The sequence below is a fragment of the Anser cygnoides genome, chromosome 19 (genome assembly GCF_040182565.1).
Source record: "Anser cygnoides isolate HZ-2024a breed goose chromosome 19, Taihu_goose_T2T_genome, whole genome shotgun sequence".
NCBI classification, from domain to species: Eukaryota; Metazoa; Chordata; class Aves; order Anseriformes; family Anatidae; genus Anser; species Anser cygnoides.
The window spans coordinates 9,236,514-9,261,306 of NC_089891.1; the positions used below are offsets into that span (position 1 = coordinate 9,236,514).

At 41.7% G+C, this 24,793-nt stretch overlaps 3 protein-coding genes and 1 non-coding gene across 15 annotated transcripts in view; 2 read left to right on the plus strand and 2 right to left on the minus strand.

The window, feature by feature from the left end:
• Positions 1-4,424: 4,424 nt before the first annotated feature.
• On the minus strand, positions 4,425-12,305 carry KPNA2 (karyopherin subunit alpha 2). 3 transcript variants are annotated; one of them, XM_013178877.3, is made up of 11 exons: positions 11,910-12,305; positions 9,827-9,946; positions 9,592-9,729; positions 9,064-9,152; positions 7,964-8,232; positions 6,715-6,809; positions 6,356-6,619; positions 5,535-5,768; positions 5,268-5,450; positions 5,016-5,165; positions 4,425-4,911 (listed from the first exon to the last, which is right to left on the minus strand). In XM_013178877.3, exons 2-11 carry the CDS (start codon positions 9,899-9,901, stop codon positions 4,819-4,821), a joined length of 1,590 nt encoding a protein of 529 aa, XP_013034331.2. In that variant the 5' UTR covers positions 9,902-9,946; positions 11,910-12,305; the 3' UTR covers positions 4,425-4,818. The 3 variants fall into 3 exon arrangements, with proteins under 3 accessions (XP_013034331.2, XP_013034330.2, XP_047920552.2); XM_013178876.3 differs by lacking the exon at positions 11,910-12,305 and adding an exon at positions 11,822-11,850; XM_048064595.2 differs by lacking the exon at positions 11,910-12,305 and adding an exon at positions 10,518-10,632.
• Positions 12,306-12,519: 214 nt separating this feature from the next.
• Positions 12,520-12,592, plus strand: TRNAR-CCG (transfer RNA arginine (anticodon CCG)). The gene has a single exon. It is a non-coding gene; the product is annotated as a tRNA-Arg (tRNA).
• A 696-nt stretch (positions 12,593-13,288) lies between these two features.
• Positions 13,289-24,375, plus strand: C19H17orf58 (chromosome 19 C17orf58 homolog). The gene is made up of 5 exons (XM_013178878.3): positions 13,289-15,093; positions 16,997-17,623; positions 17,743-17,823; positions 19,339-19,530; positions 20,015-24,375. The coding sequence occupies exons 1-5, from the start codon at positions 15,030-15,032 to the stop codon at positions 20,200-20,202; spliced, it is 1,152 nt and encodes a 383-aa protein (XP_013034332.2). The 5' UTR covers positions 13,289-15,029; the 3' UTR covers positions 20,203-24,375.
• Positions 23,868-24,793, minus strand: part of BPTF (bromodomain PHD finger transcription factor) — a 57,495-nt gene continuing 56,569 nt past the window's right edge. For all 10 annotated transcript variants that reach the window (XM_048064570.2, XM_048064568.2, XM_048064574.2 and 7 more), the window contains one exon: positions 23,868-24,793. In XM_048064570.2, coding sequence (XP_047920527.2) covers positions 24,757-24,793 — 37 coding nt within the window. In that variant the 3' untranslated portion in view covers positions 23,868-24,756.

Sequence of the window (24,793 nt, forward strand, 5' to 3'; positions counted from 1 at the left end):
CAAGATTTTCTGATAACTTTGTACATCCATTCTTCCACATGCCCACAGAGCACAGCTACATACTCCTGGTATTATAACAATTCTACCACCATGAACCCGTACACAATCCAATCTGTTACAGATAACAAATTAAGCAGCTTTCTACTACTTATATAAATAAGAAAACACACGTTCGAAAGCTGATTCCATAATTGTCGTTTAGTATTGCAATGCAAATTGAGAAAGATATGAAATAAAGTAGAACACTTTCCTAGTATACTGACTCTTTCACTGCGCTCAGGGGTGTAATCCAACCTCTTCCCCAGTGAAATCAGTGCCCTTGATTTTGCTTTAGTATGTCAGTCAATTGAAACTCCCTTCCTGGCGTATGATTTATACATCATTTCTGGATTTGGCCCATTGTTTTGTTTAAATGATAAGCACAACATTTTAATGTGGTCACGTTCTGCTTAGTAAGAATTAACAGGATTTTTCTCCACCCTGCTTTAATTTTTCTCTCCTTTCCTCATCACTTTAAATCCCAACTTTACTTTCCTCCCACTAATGACACTCCCTAGGGTAGTGGGTGAACTGCAACCTGGAAACAGGCCATGGCTCTTCCACGAAATATTCTGGCTTCAGCGGAAGAGTGTCCATTTCCTGGAGCCAGTCTGAGACAGACAGTGCTCTGCAGTCAGAAACAGGACTGGAATCCAGTGACCCTTATTCCACATGAAGTGCTGTGAAACTGAAGACACATCAGTTCTTTCTTAGCCGTCTATATGTTGAGTTCCTGCCTGACTTGTATCAGTGCCATGTTATGGATCAGAAAGAAGGAAGTGTTTTCCAAACACAATGAACAACGTTACACACTTCCAGGTTGAATATTCTTAAGTCTGCAATAGGGTTAGGTACACCCTTCCCAACCTTAGGATGGCTCTCCTGAATTCCCTCTTAGACTTCTCTAACACGTTTCCTAACATTATTAACATTATATATCTAACATTATTTCCTCTGAAGGTGAGTTGAGCTTAATTATTTTGCTCAGGCCAAAGAGTTAATGCATTTCCTATTAGGTTTTAAGTGAGAGTGTCAATGTTTTCCTCCCTAGGCCATATATGACCAGTCACAATTAATCTTCATTAATTACTTCTGTTTTGAATAACAGTACTTTTTCCACAAATTGCACACATTCCCAAGATTTAATCCTATTCTCAAACATTATTTCATTACCTTATCACAGATGAGATTCAATACTCCTGGGATAATGCTATATTCAGCAAAAGGCTAATTATAACCAGAGGTCCCATGGGTTGGCTAGAGGAATGGACATGAGGATTCCCAGGCTCCAGGTTAATTCTACCTGCTACTTTCTGGATGTCTGTGGATAACTTTCTTGTATCACAGTTTGCTCTGCTGCAAAATAGAAGAGACCTGTGAAATATCATTGATTAGTGAATTCCTTTTCCCACAAATCTACAGCTGTTCCTTTTTGCTGATATACCATCACGTATTTCTGTACAATTTAAATTATTTTGTATGGAGCAGCAGGAAGCAGCTTCACTTAAGAGAATATTTTACAGTTTAAATCACACGAAAACAAGAATAGATTTCTGCTAATTTAAACACTTCTGGCTTTTCCACGCATTAAACCCTTCTTCCTGTATTGGAAAGTGAACGGATACCCTACTGAAAATCAGGACCACAAAGCCTCTGCTCTTCCTTCAGAGCCTCACATCTTAGGAAACAGCAAGTGAAAGCAATCCCACAAGCAGAATTTCCTAGCATCAGAATTTCAGAGGTGGTTGTGTTTTCTGGGATCTTGGACTGAAATCCTGCCACCAGTCCACAGGTAAAATAGCACTAGCAACAACTGCATTCAAGGCCAGTTGATGTCAGCAGGGGTCTGTTACTGTTGCTTTCAGCACAGCAGAGCAGACAGACTGGCACATAGGCCACCAGTCATTTATTCCAGCCCTTACCCTGAATTAGGCATTTACCAAATAAATAATGCTGGCTCTTAAATCTGGCTAGGTAACATACACGTACAAATAAGCACCTCTCGCCTTTTGCTCCTACCATTTTTTAAAGCTAGAAACACAGCCTAATGGGTGACTAGGAGCCTAACCTCAGAAATAGTTTGCATTTTCTTAGAATAAGGGAGTGACTCACCCCAGTCACTTACTCATAATCACTGTAGTTTGTTGCTTGTGGAAACACATACTGCCAAGAGCAGGACTTATTGGTGGATAGGCTGAATACACTTTTCGTGGATAAAAACAAAGTCTTGGTCCCCAGAAAGTTAATTATTAAGCCACTGAGCTGTCAGGCATCTAGAGAAGAATTTGCAGTGTTCTATTATTAACTTAGTATATTAGATAATTCTGAAACCGGTATATCAGGAAAGAAAAGTAGAGATAACACTATTCAACAAGCATTCTGCATTCTCATCTCCTTTTCTACATAAAGAGAAGTCAATTTGACTTCATATATGCTAAAATGCAATTAAAGTAAGTTGTGTGTTTTAAAGTAACAGTACCTGATATAACACTTTTAAAAGATTATGCCTTACATTAAATATTTAGTCTGGTTAAATACTCAGGAATTAGCACATAGTTGTTTCCTGTAAGTACAAGAGGTTGCCTGAGGGATTTTATCTCAGTATTTTCTTAAAAGGAAAATCAAGTGTGTCATACCTGAGTGCCCCACGCTGGATGAAACTTCACAACAACCTCTTAAAAGCAAAGAAGAAACTGCAGTGCTGTCTGTAGCACCCTCTACCGGAAGATGCATTATTTTACAGAATTGGATATCTAAAACTACTCCAGAATCCTGAATTACATTTCACAATCCACAAACATAATTATGTGGTATCAATGGCTTTATACTGACTTCGCATAACTGTTTTCCTATAGATTAATTTCTTCAACTCTTTACAGACTATTTCGTACCTTACGTTTTCATGTTGAAGTTGGAGGTTTGACAACAAAGCAAAGGACACAACAAGGCTTCACTGCTGAGGTAATAAGAGCCCTTTCTGCTTGTTGTTTTTTGTTGTTTTCCCAGAACATTAAAGGCTTCAGCACTGCAAGGTCAATGGTTCCTTCCACTTTTTATGGCTTCCACCACTGTGATAACAGCGGAACAACATCCCAAGTGTGTTGCGGCATCTATGATGCTAGACATGTGTTCTGCCCTCAGTCCAGCATTGTGCTGCTTCACTATTGCCCTCCCTACAGCTTCCTGTAGTCTGTCACTAGTGCAGACGATGGGTAGGACTAGGAACAAGCCGTAGGCATTTTAACTTGCACCTATTTATTGAGCATCACCCCCCTATCTCAGAACAGGCAAAGAGATTAACAATACCGAGACATCAACTTCTTAAGCAAAAGATACAATCGAATTACAAAACATACTGGTCTTAAAAATTCCTACAATAAAGCTTCTTACCTGCTCTAGCATTGTTTGTGTTTAAAGAAAAGCAGCTAACAGTGCATTCAAAAGTATGAAGTCAGCATTAGTCAGTTCAGGATACTGTGATTTCTGCAAGACATCTTTTGTGATGAGAGAATTGCTAGGCCCTGTTGACATACCAGTGACAGCAGTGTGTAGATATGGCCACCTTCTAAGCTGCATTGAGGAACTAGCATGGCTTACAGAGTTCTGATCCACTATTGTCACAGAAGTGATTGCTCTACAAGAAATAGTGCTAACCATAAAAATAGATACAAATGTTACAAGAAGTAGCCAGTTTCCTGTACATTATCATCAAAGAGTATATAAGATGTAAGTGGCTTTATCAACACCTACAAGAATTACCCACATAGTAAGTTAAAACAATTTAAAAATGTGAAAGACTTGTACTGCAGGCTTGGCTCCCTTATTTCTGTACTGTAAGAAGTGTCTAGTTCAATAATTATCCACTTTCTTCTTTGGGTATAACACCATATTTATGAGAACAGAGGTGGAAAAGACTTGTAGAAGCAAGCTTATGTACAATGTCAGTCTCCAGGGAGGGGGTTACCACTTTTGAACATGTATAATAGTAATGGAAGTGAGACTGGTATCTCCCACTCCAAGTAAGTCATTGCTAAAGAAGTGTTTGGTAACAGTACGAGAGTAAGGGTAAACTAGGTATAGAAATGGCTGTCCTTTTAAGAAAGGATAACAACCTTAACATATTTCTTCAAAATATAGGAGGTAGTTTTAACTCAGTTATAAACAAGGTAGAACTAATCGGATTTCTGTAAAATATCTGGAGAGAAGCAGCAATTCATTTGTTCTGCAGTAATAGAAGGCTACTGTACACAGAATTTAGAGCTTGAAATAACCAAGCTGTTTAAAAACATTTAGAATCAAGTCTCACAGCATTCTTAGCATTATATATTGATTAATGATATTTACCATATCAACTTCCTTTCAAGAGAGCAATTGACACAGCTCAATTTGATGTATTGATACCACTTTATTGAACTTTAGACAAATTCTCTTTAAAAGCCTACTCAGTGTTTTGAACGTAGTAGTTTAAGGAGGTTACACAGAGCAAAGATACACAGAGCAACGGCTCATGCTGTGAGAGAAACTTATATTGCCTACCTGCATTCTTATGCAAGACAGGGACAGTAAGAGACAGAAATGAGAACAGAACGTGTATTTACAAGCATCTCAAAGAATGAGGTTTACAGTTAAAAATTCACATATGTACAGTTTCAAACTGTTCAAGTATGGTTCAGTTGGACAAAGTGCTACAGGTCACAAAAAACAGAGGGGCTATTAAGACATAGAAATGGCAGACACTTGTATACCAAATAACTTGTACATTGTTAGTATATGCAGTGTCTAGAAGTTGAAAGTATTTGGAGTATTGCCCTGAATTTGGAAAGTGTAACTAGCAGCAGTAGATTCTGGTACAACATTTTGGTCTTCCTCCTCCTAGAAGAAAAAGAAAAAAAAATGAAAGAGCAGTAGCATTTCAATCTAGTAAGGTGGTGCCAGAATACAAAATCAGAGTGAAGAGTTGTCCTGCAGCCACTTACTTCTGCTGAGAAATATTTCTCAATGAGGGTAGATGAGGCTTTGTACACTTGTTCATTTTCATGTGACTGAAGAGCCTCAATTTTGTCTAGACCTCCACACTCCTCAATCATGAGGCAAAGTTTTTCAGTCTCATTAATCTTCTCAGCAGCCTGCAAGGGATAAGCATAACCTCAGGAAAGATGTATGGCACTAGATACTGGAGAACCATTGCAGCAACCCAGACAATGATCAAATATACCACATCTACATACCAGGAAGATATTAGAAATAGCATCCAGAATTACTAGTACAGTCTTGCTGTCTTTAGCAGAGAGAAGATTCAGAAGAGGTTCAACAACACCAGCCTGAACGAGATAGACGACCTGGTCAATTGTTCCACCACTTGTATAGTTAGTCACAGCCCACACAGCTTCTTTTTGAGATTTGAAATCCCCCTACGAAGGTAAAAGCAAAATATTTGAACACAGACAGTAACAGTAACAGTGAAAGTGCTAACAGAAGATGTGTTTTTTGTTTACCTTCCTCAGAATACCAATGAGATAAGGCACAAGACCATGATCTACAACTCGCTGAATCTGGTCCTGACGTCCTGCAGTGATGTTTGACATTGTCCATGCTGCTTCTTTCTGAATGTTGTTTTTATGATGAGAAAGGAGACTTGGAAAGACAGATAGTGCTCCTGAATCAATAACAATCTGGGTCTGCTCATCAGTACCAGTAACAATATTTCCTATGGCTCTTAAAGAAGGAGTCTGAAATAGATGTGAAAATAGTACTTCAGAAAAACTGAGTTATCTAAGCTGTGCTTCAACAAATACAGCCATAATTGATGTCCCTCTGCTCTAGCCTTCCAGTCAACAGCAGGATATGCTATCATAACTATTACATATGCAGACATTAAGCATCCTTAGACCACACCCCTTCAAAACCAATGCTCAAACAACTGCAAAAAGGAAGCTATTTTCTAAGCTCTGCCAAAGTACAATAATTTTGTTTCACTGTAGTTACTGTGCAGAGGTCACTTCTAAACGCTATTCCTGGAACTTGAACTTCCAACTACAGTATAGAGTTAAACCCAAGCTTTAAAGTGGGTAGATGATTGTGTTGGGCTGGGTGCTAAATATATTGTTTTAAAGAAGCTTGATAGCCATTGACAGTACTCTATGCCTCATTTAGGACAGTCTTCAGTCAAGACAGAAGCTCAAGGCTCATCTACACAAAACCTGGAACAAGCAGATTACTGTCTCATAAAAACCTTTCACTTACATGGACACTATTTTAACTAGTTTTTCCCATGCGTTCAGTCAAGCAATGGCAGTTCGCATGCCTGATAGCTTACCACTATTGGCAGTTCACTACATCCCAGAAGTTTTACAAGTTGTGGCACCAATCCAGTTTTCACAACAACTTCTATCCTGTCATTGGAGCCATCTGTTAGATAGGAGATCGCCCAGCACGTGTCTGCTAAAACTTCACGATCATCATGGTGCAAGAGTCGAACAAGAGTTGGAAGAATCTGCTCAATAGCTTCTATGGGTGGTGCAGGATTCTTATTACGACACAAGTTTGAGAGGGTCCAGGTAACATTGCGTAAATATCCAGACTGCAAGAGTTGAAATAAGCCATCAATAACTGTTTAAGCTACTTGAGCCCTTTTACTTATTAGCAACTGTAACTTCAGTCATACTATGAACTTACAGCCAGAGAAGAGAGATCAGGAACAGCCAGTAGAGTCAGCAGTGGTCCAATTGCACCAAATTTAATAACCAAATCCCTATACATAGAACCATCCCCTAAGAAAAGCAAGAAAAATAACCAGTTAAGGGATAGAATAGAGGTATGTGTGCATACAAAATCAATTCTTGTTATATTGTGAATGCTACCTCTGCCTAATGGCTAGATAGAAAGTAGTAACAAGAGTTGAAAAGGATTACTACCATGGGTAAGTCCTATGCCAAGGATGTGTTTCTCTAATCAAACCAGTGAGGTTCCATATTTGATTTCTGAAGGAAAGAGTTTAAGAAAAGCTCTACAGAAAACATTAGCTTATAACTAAGCAGGGACTTGCACGTCTGTGAAGACATATTTAAGTCCTACCAGAAAAACACAGCTTTTCCTATAACAAGGAACCCCAGATCTATCATAATTATTGGCTGATGGGGTTCTATATTATAATACTGAAGGATTTTCAAAAATTATTTGAATTATTCTATTGCTCTCCCTAAAGGATACCTTAAAACCAAGTTTAAAAAAAAAGAGAAACCACCCTCTAAATAGAAGCTATAAGAAACTCTAATCCAAGAAGCATTTTATTGAGCTGACTTTCTCTGCATGAAAATTCACTATTCTCTGCAAGTCACAGCTGTTGCAAATCATAATATTACAGCTAATAAGGAAACCAATGAAAATAATGTAGTTATAATATTGTTTTGAAGAACAGAATCTAACACTGGCAGATCAAGCAATCCTGACAGATGCACAAGAGCTTTCAGTATACTTAGCTACTAAAATGCTCATATCCATGTTTCAAAGCAAGTAGTTGTGGGTGTGATGACCAATGTGCCATGAGCCTTCTGCTTCCTTCCCCTCCTCCCCTCTTCTAGTAAAGAGACAGAGTAGAGCTCACTGAGTCAAAAACCTCTAGTGAAATGTGAAATAAGGGACAGTCCTATGCTGTAACATGCTTATATAGCTATTTGAAAAAGGAATTGAAATACAGAAGCAATACATTTAATAGAACACACAGGTTGCCAGGTTATACATGAGATTAAACCAAGTCCGAAGGTAAAGACTTGTCCATAGCATGTTCTACATGGCAGAGCACATCTGTACTCACAAAGCATTAGAGTTCCAACAAGCTCAGCATGCTACACATGATGTCATTTGTAGTAGGAGGACATTACTACTAAGGGATTAGGTTTGAAAGTTGCGTATTACATTGACATACCTGCAATATTTCCTAATGCCCACACAGCTTGCTCACTGATGTGAGTATGAGGAGAGGCCAGTAGTGATATAAAGGCTGGAATAGCTCCACCATCTACTACTGCCTTTGTTTGTTCTGATGTGCCCGAAGCAATGTTGGTAAGTGCCCAGGCAGATTCAAACTGAATAGGACTACAGTCTGCTCTACCCAAGAAGGAGACAAACTTCGGAATTAAACCAGCCTGAATTATGTTGTCTATGGGGGGCTGCTTCTCTCTTGAAAGGAGTTTCCTAAGGAGGAACAAAGAGGAAGCATTATTTTTGCCTGCAGAGATCTAAACAACAGATTCCATTAAGTCATTCTAAAGAAATTCATGTTTAAAAGAAGAAAAAAATGGATTACGGTCTTCAGAGTGGGCAAATAAACAACACAAGAGAAAATTCAGCCAACCTAGACATCATGAACACTAGATTCCTAAACCTGTAACGTTGTTTTGGCATGTTTTCACTTTATGAGTGGTTCTTTTCTGACCCCAGAAGTGAAGTAGACCCTGCAAGAATTATAACACAAATGAGTTGCTAGATATTTCTCAACAGACAGAAGGGTAGTGCTGGAGTGCTGCTTCTGGCAGTCAGAGTAAAAGCTTGCAAAATTTTAGCAATTTAAATTTTATATCTGAAAGGTGAAAGGAAGTTAAGCATATTTTGAATTCTGGTCCTACTATTGAGCACATTATTCTAAGGTAGATTGTTGCATTCAAATATTGTGGTTAAATGTTAACATAGTTTAAAGATATCTTATTCTGATATAAGGGGTTTACTGCTACTACTCCTAGAACTCTGAAACTATCTATTGTTTATTTTGCTACCACCAAATCACTAGAACTACTATTTAGGGAAGTGTTCAAGCACACTAAACAATCAAAAGCCACATGGCTTCCATAAAATTCTGACTAAATTAAACACAGCTAAACATTCCATATAAAGCCAACTCAGCTGTTTATTGAACTACTGTCTGATAAGAGCCATATTTGCTGCCGTAAGAAGACATTTACTCACAAGCCAAGCCTTTGACCTTGCCTAGGCTTACACAGCTGAATCAGTTACCTCTGAACTCCTTACCTGGCAGCTTGAGTAGCCTGTAGCTGAAGCTCCATGTTATTGCTATTAACTCCTTTGACAATTTCTTCAACAGACCAGTGTGCTGTAACCTGTACAAGAAAAGTCCCTTGAGTGCTTTGCTAGGAGATCATGCAGTTTCACGACCACAGAGGCCTTTACACAGTACTATGAGGAGGCCATAACTTACAACCATTTGCTTTAATAGAAGTTATACCCCTATGTGATATTCCAAAAACTTAGCCACAGCTTTATCTACAGTTATCTGAACAGATGAAAACATTGTTTCATACTGCTACACAGAGACAGTAGGTTTAAACACAACTGCCCAAACCCTCTTAAAAGGCAGCTTAGCAGCACAGAGAACACTTGCATGCTACTTGGAAAAGGACCTACAACGGAGTCTATTAAAGCTGATAATGCATACATAGCTGTGCTATGTCCCACATGAGAAAGGATTCAAACTGGTGCGGCTACCTTGATTGTACAATGCAAAACCTTTACGCACATTTGTTCTGGGGACCTATTTACCTGGTTGTTCCTGTTTTCCTGAAGGGGAGAAGTGGCATCATCTGGTAAAGTGCTAACATTTCTTCTTTTAAGCATTTGGTCATCTTTCTTAGCTTTCCTCAGCTCTACATTGACTTCAATACGCCGCCTCCTCATTTCCTGGAGAACATACATTCACCATAAGTTCTTGGCTTTTACAACTCTCGCTTAAAGATACAATGGCTAACTAAAATACTTACTACATAAGAATACTCACTGTAGTATCTTTTCCTTTGTTTTTGAACCTGTTCAAGCGAGCTGCTGCTGCATTGGCATTCTCATTAGTAGACATCTTGGTTATTAGTTAGATTTCAAGAAGCACAAAAAAAATACAAGCCTAAAAATAGAGTAAAAGGTAAACACCACAAGTTTACTCCACAAGAACGCAAGTTAAAATACTGGGATCAATGCTCAAGAGCAAGAGACAGTAGTTCATATTAGATACATTAGCCTCCTCCAACTTGTTTAAAGATACCAATAACATAACAAACTGTCTCTTTAAAGACTTAATTGTTACGGCAACTTCAAACATTAACAACAAACCAGTAAACACATCCTTCTAAAACCCCTTCAGACAGAAACATCAGAATCATTGTTTTTAAGGAGCAAGATGCGTATTCTTTCCCATAGACAGCGCCTGCATATTTTAAAGCGCTACTCCCACTGCGCCCCACAGCTATACTGCACGGGCATTCAGCCCACCCCCACCCCTTTAACAAGCAGAAGGCAGCGACACGGAACCCCAGAAAGCTCCAGAGGCAGAGAAATGCCGGCCGGCCCCACCGCCGCGAAGCCCCGTCCCGTGTGACAGCGCTGAACACGCCGTCCACGCTCCGCGCCCCTGCCGCACGCCACCACAGCCGGCTCCTCAGGGCCACAGGCTGCTCCCCCCCGCCCTGCCCCCGCACCTCAGCCGCAGGCCCCGCTGCCTCCTGCCTCTCGCAGCACGCTGCCACTGCGCCGGGCCGCGCCGGGCGGGATTTAAATTTCCCGCTGCCCCGCTCTGCCATTGGCCAGTTCGAGCCATAGCAACACCCTGATTGGCTAGTTTGAAATACTGCTCGTCTCGCGATGAGACGGGGCGAATCTCCGCCGTGCTCCCGGAAGAGCGGCCCAGACGTCACGTATTCAAAGAGCCTTTCACGCCTTGGTACTACAGCTCCCGGCATCCACCGCGCTACCCGCCGGGATAGTGCCCATAGGACTAACAGCTGCCAGGCCTCGACAGGCCGGCGAAGGCGGCGCATGGCATGCTGGGATTTGTAGTTTCCTAGGGACCAACTTCAGGGAACGAGATTGGGATGTACTGCGCCCTGGGTGGGCTGGGAGCAGGGAGTTACTCACGCTCAGGCCCCCCGCTCTGAGCATAGAATCATTCAGGTTGGAAAAGCCCTCCAAGATCATCTGGTCCAACCGTCCCCCTACCACCAACATCACCCACTAACCCATGTCCCTCAGCACCACATCCAACCTTTCCTCAAACACCCCCAGGGGCGATGACACCACCACCTCCCTGGGCAACCCATCCCAATTCCTGACTGCTCTTTCTGAGAAGAAATGTCTCCTCATTTCCAACCTGAACCTCCCCTGGCACAACTTGAGGCCATTCCCTCTAGTCCTGTCGCTAGTTATCTGCGAGAAGAGGCTGACCCCCATCTCCCCACACCTTCCTTTCAGGCACTTTGCATCAGTCACACATTTCCTCACACACAGACTAATTTTTTGGGTAGATCTGTGCGGTTCCAGGAGTTGGACTCGATGACCCCTTCCAACTTGACATATTCTCTGATTCTATGATTCTGTACCACTATCAGATCACTGATAGCTTTTCCCGAGATCCCGTGTGATCCCATGCTAGAAACGTGTATGGGAATCTAAAGAAAATGGAGAGGGAGACTGCAATTTAAAACAATTCAATAGCAATTAGGACAGACCAAAATTAAATCATACAAATAATAAGAAAGTAATCCTTGCACGCAGCAGTTAACAAGAATGTATCCAGAGGAGGATTTACCAGAGACATTTTACATGGCTTGTTTTAGCCTTACCATTAAGATCTTTGTAAAATAAAAACATCACAAAACATTTTAGCAAGAGTAATGAAGTTAAAAGAAGAAAAGCACATCAGTCGCAAACGCAGATACCGAACAGGACTAGAATTTTCCAGATGGAAAAAAATAGCAGCTTAAAAATTGAAATTGAACTAAAACACCTGGTATTCCAAAGGATCGAAGAAGTGCTGTGAAGAAAGTCTGCCGGGTCATAACTTGTTGGAGCGCGAGCAGTCCAGAGCCACATACCTTGGCCAAAGGAGCCTCGAAGACTGCAGGGCTGGGTGTTACAGATCAGGGAAAGGGCTGGGGAAAACAGCTGAGGCTGCGTGCTGGGGACCTACATGGGGCAAGCGTGCCTCGGGACGGCAGCAGGGTATCGCAGCTGGAAGGCCTCCTAGAAATACAGGAGAGCAGCAAACAGAAGGGCGGGCTGCTGAGGTGAGCTAACATGGCACTCCAGAACAGTAACAGGGCACGAGGACAGGCTTAGCTGGGGCTGAGCTAATCCCGTGAGGGGAAAAGTTGTGAGGCGAGGACCGGGGAACGGGCGGCGATGCCCGGGGCGCTCCCCTCAGGCAGCCCCGCTCGTGAGGGGGCGACGGCCGCGTCCTCGCGCCGAGCTGAGGGAGCCAACGGCCGCCGCGCGCGACGGGCCGCGAGCCCTTACCCGGGGGGAGGGGCCGGTGCGCGCGGTGGGCGGGGCCTCGGGGCCGGCGGGGAGCCCCGAGCCGTGGCGGGCGGGGCCCTGGGGGGCGGTGGGAGGAGCGGGAGGGCGGGGCCTTCTGGCAGCTGGGGGCGGAGCCAGCGGCAGCCGGGCGGGGCTCTTACAGCACGCCGCTCGCAGCTTTTGCTGGGTGACCCAGTGGCCTAATGGATAAGGCATCAGCCTCCGGAGCTGGGGATTGTGGGTTCGAGTCCCATCTGGGTCGTACCGCAGTCGTTTTGTAGCCCCGCGGTACGTTCCGTGCGGGGCTCTCCCGGCCTTCCCTGGCAGCTACGGACGCGGCGTGAAGCCCGTTATTATCAGATCCCCGGAGCCGAAAACACTTTTAACGGCACCGCCCTCTGCTGGGACCGGCGGGAGGGAGGGCTCCGAAAGGAGCCAGCAGCTCGGTGCGGCGATGGCCGCCCCCTTAGCAGCGCCCTGTCACGGGGGAACCCGCCCGCCCTGCCCGATGTCCCGTCCCGGAGCGCGGAGCCGTTCCCTTCCTTTCCATCCCCTCAGGTACACGCGGGGCCTGCGGCGGGAGAGAAGCGGCCCCAGCCCGGGGCCTCCCCGGCACGGAGGGGCGGCCGTGAGGCGCTGGGGGCGGGTTGGCCCCGGGTTGGTGGCGAAGCCTGGGGCTGGCGAGAGGCTCCTGGAGGTCCCGGCCGGGTGGTCCCGGCGCTGGGGGGGTCCGGGCCCGTCTCGGTCCGGTGAGGCGGGCTCTCTCTTGCTGCCGATTTATCTGCTCAAATCCCCGTTTCTGAAAGCTCGGATATGTCGGGTCCTTTGTGCGCTGGACTCTGATGCCATCTAAATCGTAATTTAGCCCCGTGTAGTGAAGGCGTGCGGTGGGAGGCAGGTGGAGGCGGGTGGGACGGCTGTCTGGAGAGGTAAAACCCAAACCCGTGTGCTGCTGCTGTGGTAGGCACGCAGGGGAAACAGCCCGTGGTGCGACTGCTGCCACTGCCACAAGAGCCAGCCCACAGTCTCTTTGACGAGGCTGTGGCTATTAATTATGCTGAAGTCCCAAATTTGTCCAAGAACACGGAGTCCTGCTTTGAAAGCTTTCTTCCCTTCCACTGCCGATATCATGTGTTAGCTTCTCGAACAGCGGAAATACTCAAAACACTCCTGCCCTTTTAAGCAAGATACTGCCCAGCTGAAGGTTCCAGAGAAACTCATTAACACAGGTGTAGTCGTACATTTGTACAGGGTGAATTACACTACCAGCTAATTTAAACAGAAAACCCCGCAGAGCGCAGAGGGCCTGCGGGACACTCGCGTGCAGCCATCCTAACCGTGAGGTAGGGGAGCAGACACGTCGTGCTCGTGGCTTCTCTCGCCTGCTGCGGGTCCACACGCAGGTAGGGCAGGGAATGAGGTGCACGAAGGACATAGATGTCACCTCTGCCCCCTCCTAAAGTGCAGCTCTGCTGTCAGGTACAATGCTGGTCGTTCCTTAAATTCTTATTTCCATAACAAATATTTTGGGATACTTTCAGAATTTAAATAACAGAAGAAAAGAGGATTTATAAATGCTGCAGTAGGAACATAACACACTGAATAACGTGTGTTAAAATTTGATTAGTTTCGCATACTGTTTTGGTTTATTTTCTGCATCTTCATATATAGCTGCTTGATGAAGCCCTGTACTTCTAAGAATTTTATTAAAATACTTAGTTGCGATAGTACAAAACAAACTGTTTAAACTAGGCAATAGCTGCACTATACGATACCGGCATTACTACTGGTTAGGTTTTATCAGGGGAGGAGGTTTCCAGAACTGGGATATAGTGTTTTTGTAGGGTTTCCAAGTTGTTTGTTGCACTTCTAGCGGCGTGACTAAGTCCACAAACTTTCACAACATCCAGTAGCAGCTAGTAAGGTAAACTGCTACAATGGAAATCTTGTCTAGTAACAAGGTCAGCTGTTTCAGCTGCGAACATAGGAATAAGCCTACTTAATTCAATAATCCAAATCAGGGTTGGCTTAGTGTGTACAAATTTACAGAGTTCTGCATTTATTAGCAAATACAGATTTAAAAAATAAAGCAGTGTCTGGGGTCAGTGGGACTTTCCCTTGGACTAGACAATAACCTGCATTTTTCACTGGGACAAGAAGCATTGAAAGGGGTTCTTAAACTAAAAGAGAATGGTATCAGCTACGTAATTGGAGCTGACTAGAGATACCTAACTACTTGTCATTGTGATGCATGTTCTTTGCAGATGCTGAATTGCAGAGGTGATATATATACTATTGCAGAGGTGATAAACGTGGTACATCATGCTTTAATGTAGCTTCCCATGTCTAGTAAAACTGTATTTATTCTGTGTGATTTTCTCTGAAAAACTCCATAGGAAGCAAGACTCTCCCTCCAAATAAAAATCTGTTGCTAAAAATGTTTATCCATACAGTATCACAGAAACACAGGTGGCTGCAGGCAGCATAGGCTCGTGTGTAAGTGGGAAGGGGGTGTCCATGCACCCCCTGAGGCAGGGGTGGTGGGAGGCCAGCAGGGAGGCAGCAGCTTGGTCTTGCTCCAGTGGGTTGTCCACTGAGTGGTTCCTGTTTCCCCTAAGGCTGCCCCTCATTAGCATGAATCGGGGGAAGGGCATAAAAGACTCCAGTTCATTTTGAGTCTGGAAAAACTTTACTTCAGAATGACAACCAAAGTGTTCTGGCTCCTCTGCTTTGTCATTAGATCATCTTCCAGCTCGGTGGCCGGTAAGTTTGTTAACGTTCAAAGCGGTGCTGGGGCGTATTTGCCTTTGCTATTAGGGGAGGTGAAGCACATTACTACAAATTCTTGCCCGAGCAGTCCTCTTAAACTGTAATCTTTTCAGCAAGCTGTAGCAGTAATCACGTAAGGGCTCAAGAAGGAAACATTTCAACATGTTTGTGGGTTGGGAATGTAAATTGCAATATTTGATTTGTCAGCATGTGAAAGAACTAAGAGCACCTGCCAAAAGCAGGCAGCTAGCTTGCGCCATGGATCCTGCTAGCCATCACTCAGCAACTGAAGTTTGACTTGCTTCTGCATCTGGGATTTCTTTATTTGCATGTGGCCGTTCCCTTTTAGTCTCCTTCCCAGCACCTGTTAACTACGTATTTCCAATTTATTTCATCTTGCTCTACCCTGTCTTGTGTGCATGCAGCAAGCTGTCCAAACCAGATTTTCTTTAGTTACAGAAGATATACCTCTGTTCCGTAAGGAAGGAGAAGTCCAGGACCTAATTATGGTGCAGTTGTGTTTCTTAGATTGCAAGAGCTAGACAGGAATATGCTGGTGTAGGGGAACGAGCCTCAAGGTCCCGAACAAACTGAGTAGAGAAAAATGGATGGTTTCTTGTTACAATCCATGACTGAGAAGAAATGATAAGCTGGTAGAAAAGTGTATGTATAAAACCAAGTCCAAAACACCTGTTCAGAGTTCACAGCTTCATATTGAAACATCTCCAAAATACCCTTGCCTATTGCTTTCTTTAACTTGGACTTCTTCCACCCCTTTCTTCATGGGCATTCTTTTGACTTTACATGCGGCCAGCCCTAGTATCAGGGAATCTTTCCCATGACAGCAGCTGGTGAGAGCAGAGGGGGAGAAATGGCAAGGTCAGCAGATGAGACGCAGTTATGGCAGATAAACCAGGATGTTGTTCATCTGTGTGTGTCAAATATCTCTTTTCACATAAGGAGTCAGGATCAGCCTCCTACACAATGCTAACCACAGACAGAGAACACCCAGACAGCGGCTGTGTGTGGGTGAACTGTTTTAAAACTGTGCTGGCTAGCTGAAGGCATACAAGGGAGGGCTAAAGCAAAGGGAGAATGAACTGCAAGAGACAATTTCTCTGTTCCCAGACAAAATGGGAAGTTATTTTGCTTTGTGAGGTCCAAGTGATCAAGGTGAAGGCATAAACTTAGGCCTAGGTAACTCTCTGACTTGCACAAACAGTGCCATTAAGCCTTCCCATTTTTCACTAGAGTCCCAGACGCTTCCTGTCTTTTTCAACCCTTGTTCTCTCAACTTAAGAAAAGGCTTGAAATAATTGTCACTCAGCAGCAATAGCCTAGCTACCAGACAGTGTCTTCGTGGACTCCCATACAACTCTGTAGTGCAGAAGTCAGAGATCCAAAACTGCGGATAAAGATCTTTTCAGTAGCGTTCAAAGCTGAAAGCCGCTGAAAAGTCCAGATGACATTGTCAATACGGCATCCCAGGGATGGGAAAACCAAATAGTTCTGTTGTCATGGTCTTTTAAATAAGCATCCCAAATGGCAATGTGAACCTTGTTTCCACAGATGCTCCCTGGAGATTGAGGCTTTTGAGAAAAGGGTTTGTTTATAAGTCATGTTTTTAATTTACAACAATAATAAAGTAAAAATGCAAATCTCCTGTTTTGCTCACACAGCTGCATTCTCTGTACTGGACCTTCCATGTTTGAGTACAGAGGAATGAAGAGCTCTATTTTATTTCATCTATTGGACTGTTCATCTGTTATATTGTCATATTGTTGAAGTCCTCAGTTATGGAGCAGAGCCTCAAATCTGCCAGGTACTTCCCATTCAGACATACGTGAAATGAAAAAAATAAAATTCTGATTTGCTCTCTTATTTTTCTTGTATGTAGGATCCCTGCCCTATGCCGAGAAACCCAGTGAGACTCGCAGCAAAGATGCGTATAATTCAGCAGACTCTGCACCTGGCCAAGTCAAACTGCCAGCCTGGGGCACCACCAGTGCTAGAGAGAATCACACCGAACACTGGCTTTTGTCTCCCACCAACCTGCAGCACCCAAAACCTCCCGAAGTCATCTCCCGCTCATCGGACAAAAAGAAACAAACCAGGCCTTCTCTAGAAAACAGCACGGGGCTAAGGAAACACCTCTTGCAGTATGGAGGGGCCCTGCCTCTGGAGAGCGCGACTGAGGGGCCGTCTCCTGCCTCCTTTGACTTCAGCCACGCAAACAGAATGCCCGCGGACAGACGGCTGGCTGAGGCTGCTAACAGTGTGTCGGCTCACTTCCACCACGCAGCGTCTTCCTATCAGAAGATCACAGCCTTAGCAGAGGCTCATCCTTTCCTACACTCTGGAACAATAGAGTCAGATGATGCTAACACGCTGGATCATTTCAACCGACCAGGAAAGATAAATCCCTATAAAAGTGCTGATCCCTGGAAAAAGATCGTCAAACCCTCCTGGGTGACTAACCGCCAGTCATCCAGCCTGCCATACCATTTCAGCATGCTGAAAAAAGGTAAGAGAGCAAACTACTCTGGCAAGCATTGTGAGCTTTCCAAAGGTTGGGTGGCATAATTTGAGTAACACATCCCCAGAGGGCATACTGCTATCCCTCAGCCTATGTGCCTGTTCCAGATGCTGATAAGGAGAAGGCATGTCTGACCGAGTGCAGGAAAGAGAGAGATGAAGTGGAGGCCTACTGCACGAGTGAATTCGGTAAGCTATCCTCCATGAACCACACAGACAACGCTGAGGCCGTCTTTGTTCAAGTATTACTGACACTTGACTTCTGCTTTTAAGATACTGTTTCACTAAGTTTATTAAGTACTAAGTACATTAAAGGGACCCATTACAGCTATTTATAATTGTACTATGACAAACAATTCTAAGTCTTATATTACTCTTTCCCTACCGTGGGCTCTTTTTCCCGTTTCCTCCCTTACCACTCCAGGGAAGAACACAGTGTTCTTCCTGTTGATCAACAGAACCGAAGACCACCAGCTTTAGATACTCTAAGGTTAAACGGTGTAGCTGTTACTTACCTCTTACTATTTAGAGTGAGTTCCTGATTTCTGGGAATAAAGATGCAAATGAAAATAAAATGGCAACCCAGACAGCAGTCTGTCTGTATGGAGGATTCTTCGTGAAGTTCCTCAGTGTCTTTAGTCCAAGTTGATGTAGCTAAAGGTGGTAGAAAATAACCTGGGAATTTTGTACTGAATGTTTATGAGCAAGCACTTTCGGACTGAAATTCTTCCTTACACTTCAGAAGTTGTGAAATAGATACCAACTTTTTCTCACAGTATTTTAAGAGATAAGCAAAATACATGCCTACTGGTAACAGATGTTTCCATTTGCAGAATATAAACACGTTATGAGACATCTGTTTTCTCTAAATGGAGAAGTCAGGAAGTGCTTCTACAAATGATATATTCTTTATTTTTTTACAACTCTCATGCATTCCTGTCAAATGTAGGTCTTACAGTGACACGACCTTTGTACATTTCAGTGTTTAACAAATACTGGTCTCTTTCTGCTCTTAAATTGAAAAAATCAGGTACGAAAAAAGTAGTGTGAGCAACAGCTCAGGCAAAGTTCCATTGCAGTGACACAGAGAGTGCTTCTCCCTTCTCTACATTTACAACTGCAGACTAAAGATAAATGGCTGAATCAGAGTTCTCAGCGAGACAGGTGGAATACCAATTATAAAAGTCCTATTTGCCTAACTTAATACATTCGTTGTTTTCCAATTCCACTTGTCAAAAACAGAAAATGGGTGAACAGCATGAAGCGATTATCTGATAGTACAACATGACCTACTTGGTGCCTGTGCTGCATGATAAGATGAGGGCCTTTTCTTTCACATCTGAAGTGTTTTATTAGCAGATTAGCTTTGGACCTCGCTATGATGTTTTACATTTGAACATTTTGTCAGGTAAGTATGTCCACTTTTTAAATAGCAGGGTAGAGAACAGTACTAGAAACATCGTTTCCTTTTGAAATATTTTATAAATTTCACTCAGAAGCATCTCAGAGCTGTAAAGGATAGAAAGGTTAGTAACTCATTAAATGTGATGATTTGAACTGTTGCTTTCAAACCTGCCCACTACTGGGTCAAAGAATTGCTGCTGATACTTCACAGTATTTTAAATGAAAGCCTTCACGTTTACTTTGAGTTGCCACTGAGATATGTAATCTGATGCTATTTTCTTCTTCCCCTCCTTAAAACAGCAGTGAATGGAATTGTTTATAACATGGAGAGACTGGGGAGTGGAGTCCACTTGATTACGTTTTTGGTAAACAGCGATGGATTATACAAGATGAATCGTCTGTATATTACTCCTGATGGCTTCTTCTTCCGAATTCACGTTCTAGTTGTGGATTCTTTAAACTGCAGTAAACCGTGTCCAGACTTTAAACTTGGTAAACAATCCCAGCTAAATCCATTCCCCTCTTTTTCCTGCATGCAGTGTAATTTTAGCCTGCCCTAGTTTAGTAAGCTTAATCCAGGTTGGAATATTTTGAAAAAAAATGTTTACTCTTAAACTGGAGGGTTCTTTCCCCTCCTCAGCTTTTCTAATTTTTTAAGAAACCCAAGTATGTGTAGAAGTCAGGTAGCAGTACAGTCCTTTAGAAGGAAAAAAAAAAAACCAGGAGTGAAAGCTCATGTCTTTGTAAATAGTTTAGTTTTCCTTCTAAATGCCAGTTTATCAAATACTAGTTAGTACTTGATTCTACTTGCAATGCAACACAATAAATCATCATTTACATGCAAGCACAACCCCCAAGTCCCAGGATATATTTCTGTAGGGTTTAACTTCACATCCATTCATAAATGTATTGTCCTTAGAGTGGGTGTAAAATAAAACCATGCTTTCTTCATAACACAGGAATCTTTATTTTGTAGGCAGTAGATACATTGTGATGGGTCAGATCTACCACAAGAGACGGCAGATCCCTGCAAACCTACTGCAGTTCCTGCGAGGGCGCCTGAGGCCTGGGGATGGACTGCTTGGAAGCAGCAGCAGCTACGTGAAGAGATTCAACAGGAAGAGGAACCGCAAAGTGCAAGGGGCTCACGCTAAATGTAGATAAGGCCATAGTAACTGCTACAGGCAGCAGTAGAATTCATCTACAAGAATAAGCGTGATGACTGAGCAACAGTAGGAGGTAATTCTACTTATGCCTGAAATTGGTTGTGAATAGGATGCTTGCTTTTGTGCTTTGGCAAACACTAGCTGAATGTTTTGAGTAGGTACCTACATATTGTGAAATACAGCACAAAAGTCAGTTCACAATAACCGGTCATGAATTTGCTGTAGCTGTTTCCAGAGCTACAGGCTATCGCCTCCTCTGCTATAACGTACACCTAATAATTTGTAGTAATTGTAAAGTAAAATTCTGAAGGCTTGTTCAAGGTACACAAGTAGCTGCACTTTGAAGCCCTTCACCTTGAACAAGTACTAGATAATACCATAGCATTACCTACAGAGGCTGTCAATGGTATTTTCACACAACTCTGCTTTATCTGATTCAAAAGATACCAACAAAACCAAGTATCTTGCATATCATTTTTGTTTCCTCAACTACCATTATTCTTCAGTGTTAGGTTTTCATATAAAGCTTATGAACTAGCTATTAATTATTTAAGTATATGAATACACTAACTGAAAGCAAATCAAATAATTGCACACCAGTGCCCAATTAAGCTTACAAACAATGTCACAAGTTCGTGCCAAGGAATGCAAAATAAGCATGCAATTGCATGCACATTTTGTATGCCTGGTTACACTGTCAGTTCTTTAAAAGTTCAATCCTAGAACTGTGAACTGGATGTCATCTTCCCATGAGAATTATCCAGTTTGTACTTGCACATCAGTAAAGTTATTGTGAATCAAAAATACAACCTTTTAGTACCCTTAATGTGGTGGAAATACAAGAACTTAATTATATGAAAACTCTGCAAAGACGATCTTAATGTTTACTACTCCCAAGAGCCAGTATTCACAAATTCTGGGTCTTCTAAGTGTTCACAGGGGGTCTGGATTCACTGTTTCCTGGGTTCCAAAAGATCCAAAAAAATATGTAATGAGTATTAAAAGAAGGCAGCTCCTTGTTTGAAGCATCGCCTAGTGATTTTAAGATAGGGTTCAAATGTGTCTAGTTCACGCAGTGGTGCAGAAAAGTAACTGCCCATTAGTACTGCTATTAAGACAAAATGTTCTTCTAAAAGCAGTAGCTCTGAATACTTGCAGAGATATCCCTATAAGTAAGATCTAGCTTTTGAGCCAGTAGAATCTTAATAGCAATGAGAACTTAAAACTGTTTATATGTATATAAAAAAGGGAATATGTATATATGTAATGTGTATGTGGGGAACTTGCCATCTCAATTAAATATGTATACAGTGATATATATGATATAATCTGGAACAGGAACATCCTATAAACATTTTCTGTTTTGAAGCAAAGGTAATTCTAACACAATTTTACATTGTAAAAAGCTGCAGCTTTGTTTAGTGTCACTGAAGGCTACGGAGCAGAGGATGGGGGATAAGTCACACCGTACAAAGTACTTCTTGGTCTGGAATAGGAGACAAAATACCCACTGCAAGCATCATACATTTTAGGACCCAAAAGACTTGCACAGAAATTTACTAATAGCTTGTGTCCATCTAAAAAAAATATATTGTCTCACTTCTGTTATGGGAATGAAGAACTAACATGGAACATAGCATATATAGATGGAATTTTCCTGAGGGACTTTGAGGGGGCTTTTGATTTGGCAAAATGACCATTCCTGGCAACAAATGCAAGCACTGGAGTTGACTGGATAGGGCAGGGGAAGGAAGGAAAAAGGGTTACATGTGCATCTTAAGTTTCTTTATTTCTATGTTCAACTGCAGTTCAGGGACTAATGAGCAAGTCCCAGAGTCACCCATTTGCCCAGAATAGCAATTAAGCACCCGTCCTCACCCCCAAGACATTATTGTAATCTAAAATAGGCAAAGTGTGGGTACAAAAACAACACCTATGACCGTATCTCATTTTGATTGTCTCAGAGACAAGTAACAGTATATTGTGCTAATGACATCCAAATCCCAAGTAAAATGCCAGCAAGTGACACAATATCTCTGCCACTATCAGATACAAGCACTGCTCTACAACTAGTTTCAAAGTAAATCTAGATCATAGGCAATGTTTTGAGGAAAAAAAAAATCAAGCTAGGATAGCTCACCGTATCAAAATTGTTAGAATACATTATTATTTTAAAACATAATATTTATAAAAACATGAAAAAGATGACGACTGAACAGATCACAGGTCTTACGAACTTACCATGCTTTTAGGAAGGTGGGTATTAATTACTTTTATAGAACTGTTATTTTCCAGAAACACCATTTAACTATAAAAGTTCACCACTAATCAAGAAAAATGCCTCAACATACTCAATGACAATTGAAAACACTATACCTCTCAGCAAAATTAAGTCATATGTATGGATTATTTCCCTAAGCAAACTGATTGACTAGCAATTATAATCTGGAAAAGCCAAGACCTATATACCATTGCATCATCATATGTTTCATTAGAAACACCACCAAATCAATGTCAAACACATTACTTTATTTGTCTAGGATGATGTGTCCTATTAGGTACAAAAAAGTACTCTTCAATTTGCCACAATTTCTTAAAAACATAGCAGTCTATTGCCTACAGGTAAGAAAGTTTTAAATGTCATATATGTGTTTATATATGAATAAATAGTACAGAAATATTGTGAAGTTTTGAAGAGATGCAGGATATGTTAAAATGCTGTTTTAAGTTGAGATTTTTTTTCCTTTCTGCATTAAAAACACAATGCATACAATATGCAGCATTTTTTTGTTTTTTAAAACGTCAAGGACAGCATAACCTAAACGCAACTATTCTTTTTTAACTTTAAGAAGCATAATGGATAATTGTTTTCACATTGAACTATTATTTTTAATTTTCACATATAGGTTAATTGACAACATTTGTATGTACAAAAAAACGTGTTTTGTTAGATAAAGTTATCCCAGAAGTACCTGTACACCTGAGCCTGTAAGTATAAGAAAGTGTGGTCAGTAGCAACATCTTTAAGAAAAGTAACAGAAAAGGTTCTTGCATAGCAAGGTGTGAGGTTAAACCCAAAAGGAGCTTATCCATAGATCAGGTAAATCCCAGATCACTGTAGAACAGAAGTTAACTGTGAGTTAGTGCAAAAGCTAGTCAAATGGTTGAAGAGCTGCATATAAATCATGGCTGATAACTGTAGACAGGTAATACGAGATTCATTTTTGCAATACCAAAGTCATGGAAAGAAAAACATCTGCAAATCGTATCCTCTTTTGACTTCAACTTATACCCCCTACTAGCACTCCTCATACAGGAAACAATGAAGCCATCCAGAATGCCTTTCAAGGGTATAATTACACTCGGTACTTTACATTCTTAGGGTTCTTGGCAAAATATCAATTCAGCAGTGGGCAGTGACATTTCACAAAATACTTCCTACCATGTTATCAGTATTACAGTAATTTTGGCACCACTGTAGAAATTTTATAAAGGGATAACAGCTGCTTAAGAGTGAAAAGTTATAAATGCTACCTTTGGAGCAAAATAAAGTCAGATCTCCCTGGCCACTTCCCCCCCAATTACTTGAAATACCTATACTTGTTAACAGATCCCCAAAGTGTTACAAACATATTAGCGCACACTCAAAGACACCTACATGTGTGGGGAGAACAATTATCTCCATTTATTTTGTTTCATATACATCCATATTTTGAATTTTAATACAAAAGAAAAAAATTAGAATCTGACAAATGTTTACAAACAAGATACCTTCAAATAGATTTTACTCATTTCAGTCTGGTGCAGAGTAAATGACAAATTGTACTGTTATATTCAAGGCAACAGAGTCTGTAGTCCATGACCACTTAGCCCAACCTTTATGCAAGCTTAATTGTTTTTTTTGTTATTTTTTTTTGATCTACCATGAATGATAAACTCATTGTTGATTCCCAGTTCTGTGTGTGTGCACATGTGTACATAGCAGCTCCTTTCATAGAAAGAAAAGACATCTAGAGGTCTTCTTGTACTTTTACCTACAGGAATCATGTTAAGATACAGAATGGATTACATGTAACCGGGGCTGGATTTTATAAGAAAAAATAATTAGCTGACAAATGAGGGCAGCAATAAAAAAGCGTCTTTTTTGCAACAATAAATAAATACAGTCAAAGTTTTCTGTGTGGACTTTAAACCAGCTTCTTCACTGAAGAACAGACGTGGCATTTCCATGGAGTTAAACTTGACCCCATTTACTGTATCTTTTTTTTTCTTGCTCTCTTTCTCTCTCTCCTTCAACAAAACAAAAGGTTTTCCTGCTTCTGCCACAATAGTACAACAATTTGATCTTGACAAGAAAGTGGTGCTGCTGATTTTTATTTCTTTGTCCTTTGGACAAAATAAGCCAAGAATATAATTTGACTGTTGTGACCAATAAAAACGCAGTTTACATCAAGTCTTGTCAGGATAACCTGACTAAAAACATCTGGCTTCTTAATTAAAAATTTTCAGACAACCAGATTCTTGCTCGTGTGTTAGGTTAACACGCTGAACTCTAAGAAGCTGTAGACTGCAGTTTGTTGTTATGGGAC

Coding starts and splice junctions, on each gene's coding strand:
- KPNA2 (XM_013178877.3), bottom strand. CDS start 9,901: ATGTCTACTAATGAGAATGCCAATGCAGCAGCAGCTCGCTTGAACAGG. Junction 6,810..7,963: donor GGCATTAGGAAATATTGCAG/GTATGTCAATGT, acceptor TGCTTTTCTTAG/GGGATGGTTCTATGTATAGG. Junction 6,620..6,714: donor CTGATCTCTCTTCTCTGGCT/GTAAGTTCATAG, acceptor CAACTCTTGCAG/TCTGGATATTTACGCAATGT.
- C19H17orf58 (XM_013178878.3), top strand. CDS start 15,030: ATGACAACCAAAGTGTTCTGGCTCCTCTGCTTTGTCATTAGATCATCT. Junction 17,624..17,742: donor TTTCAGCATGCTGAAAAAAG/GTAAGAGAGCAA, acceptor TGCCTGTTCCAG/ATGCTGATAAGGAGAAGGCA. Junction 19,531..20,014: donor GTGTCCAGACTTTAAACTTG/GTAAACAATCCC, acceptor TTTATTTTGTAG/GCAGTAGATACATTGTGATG.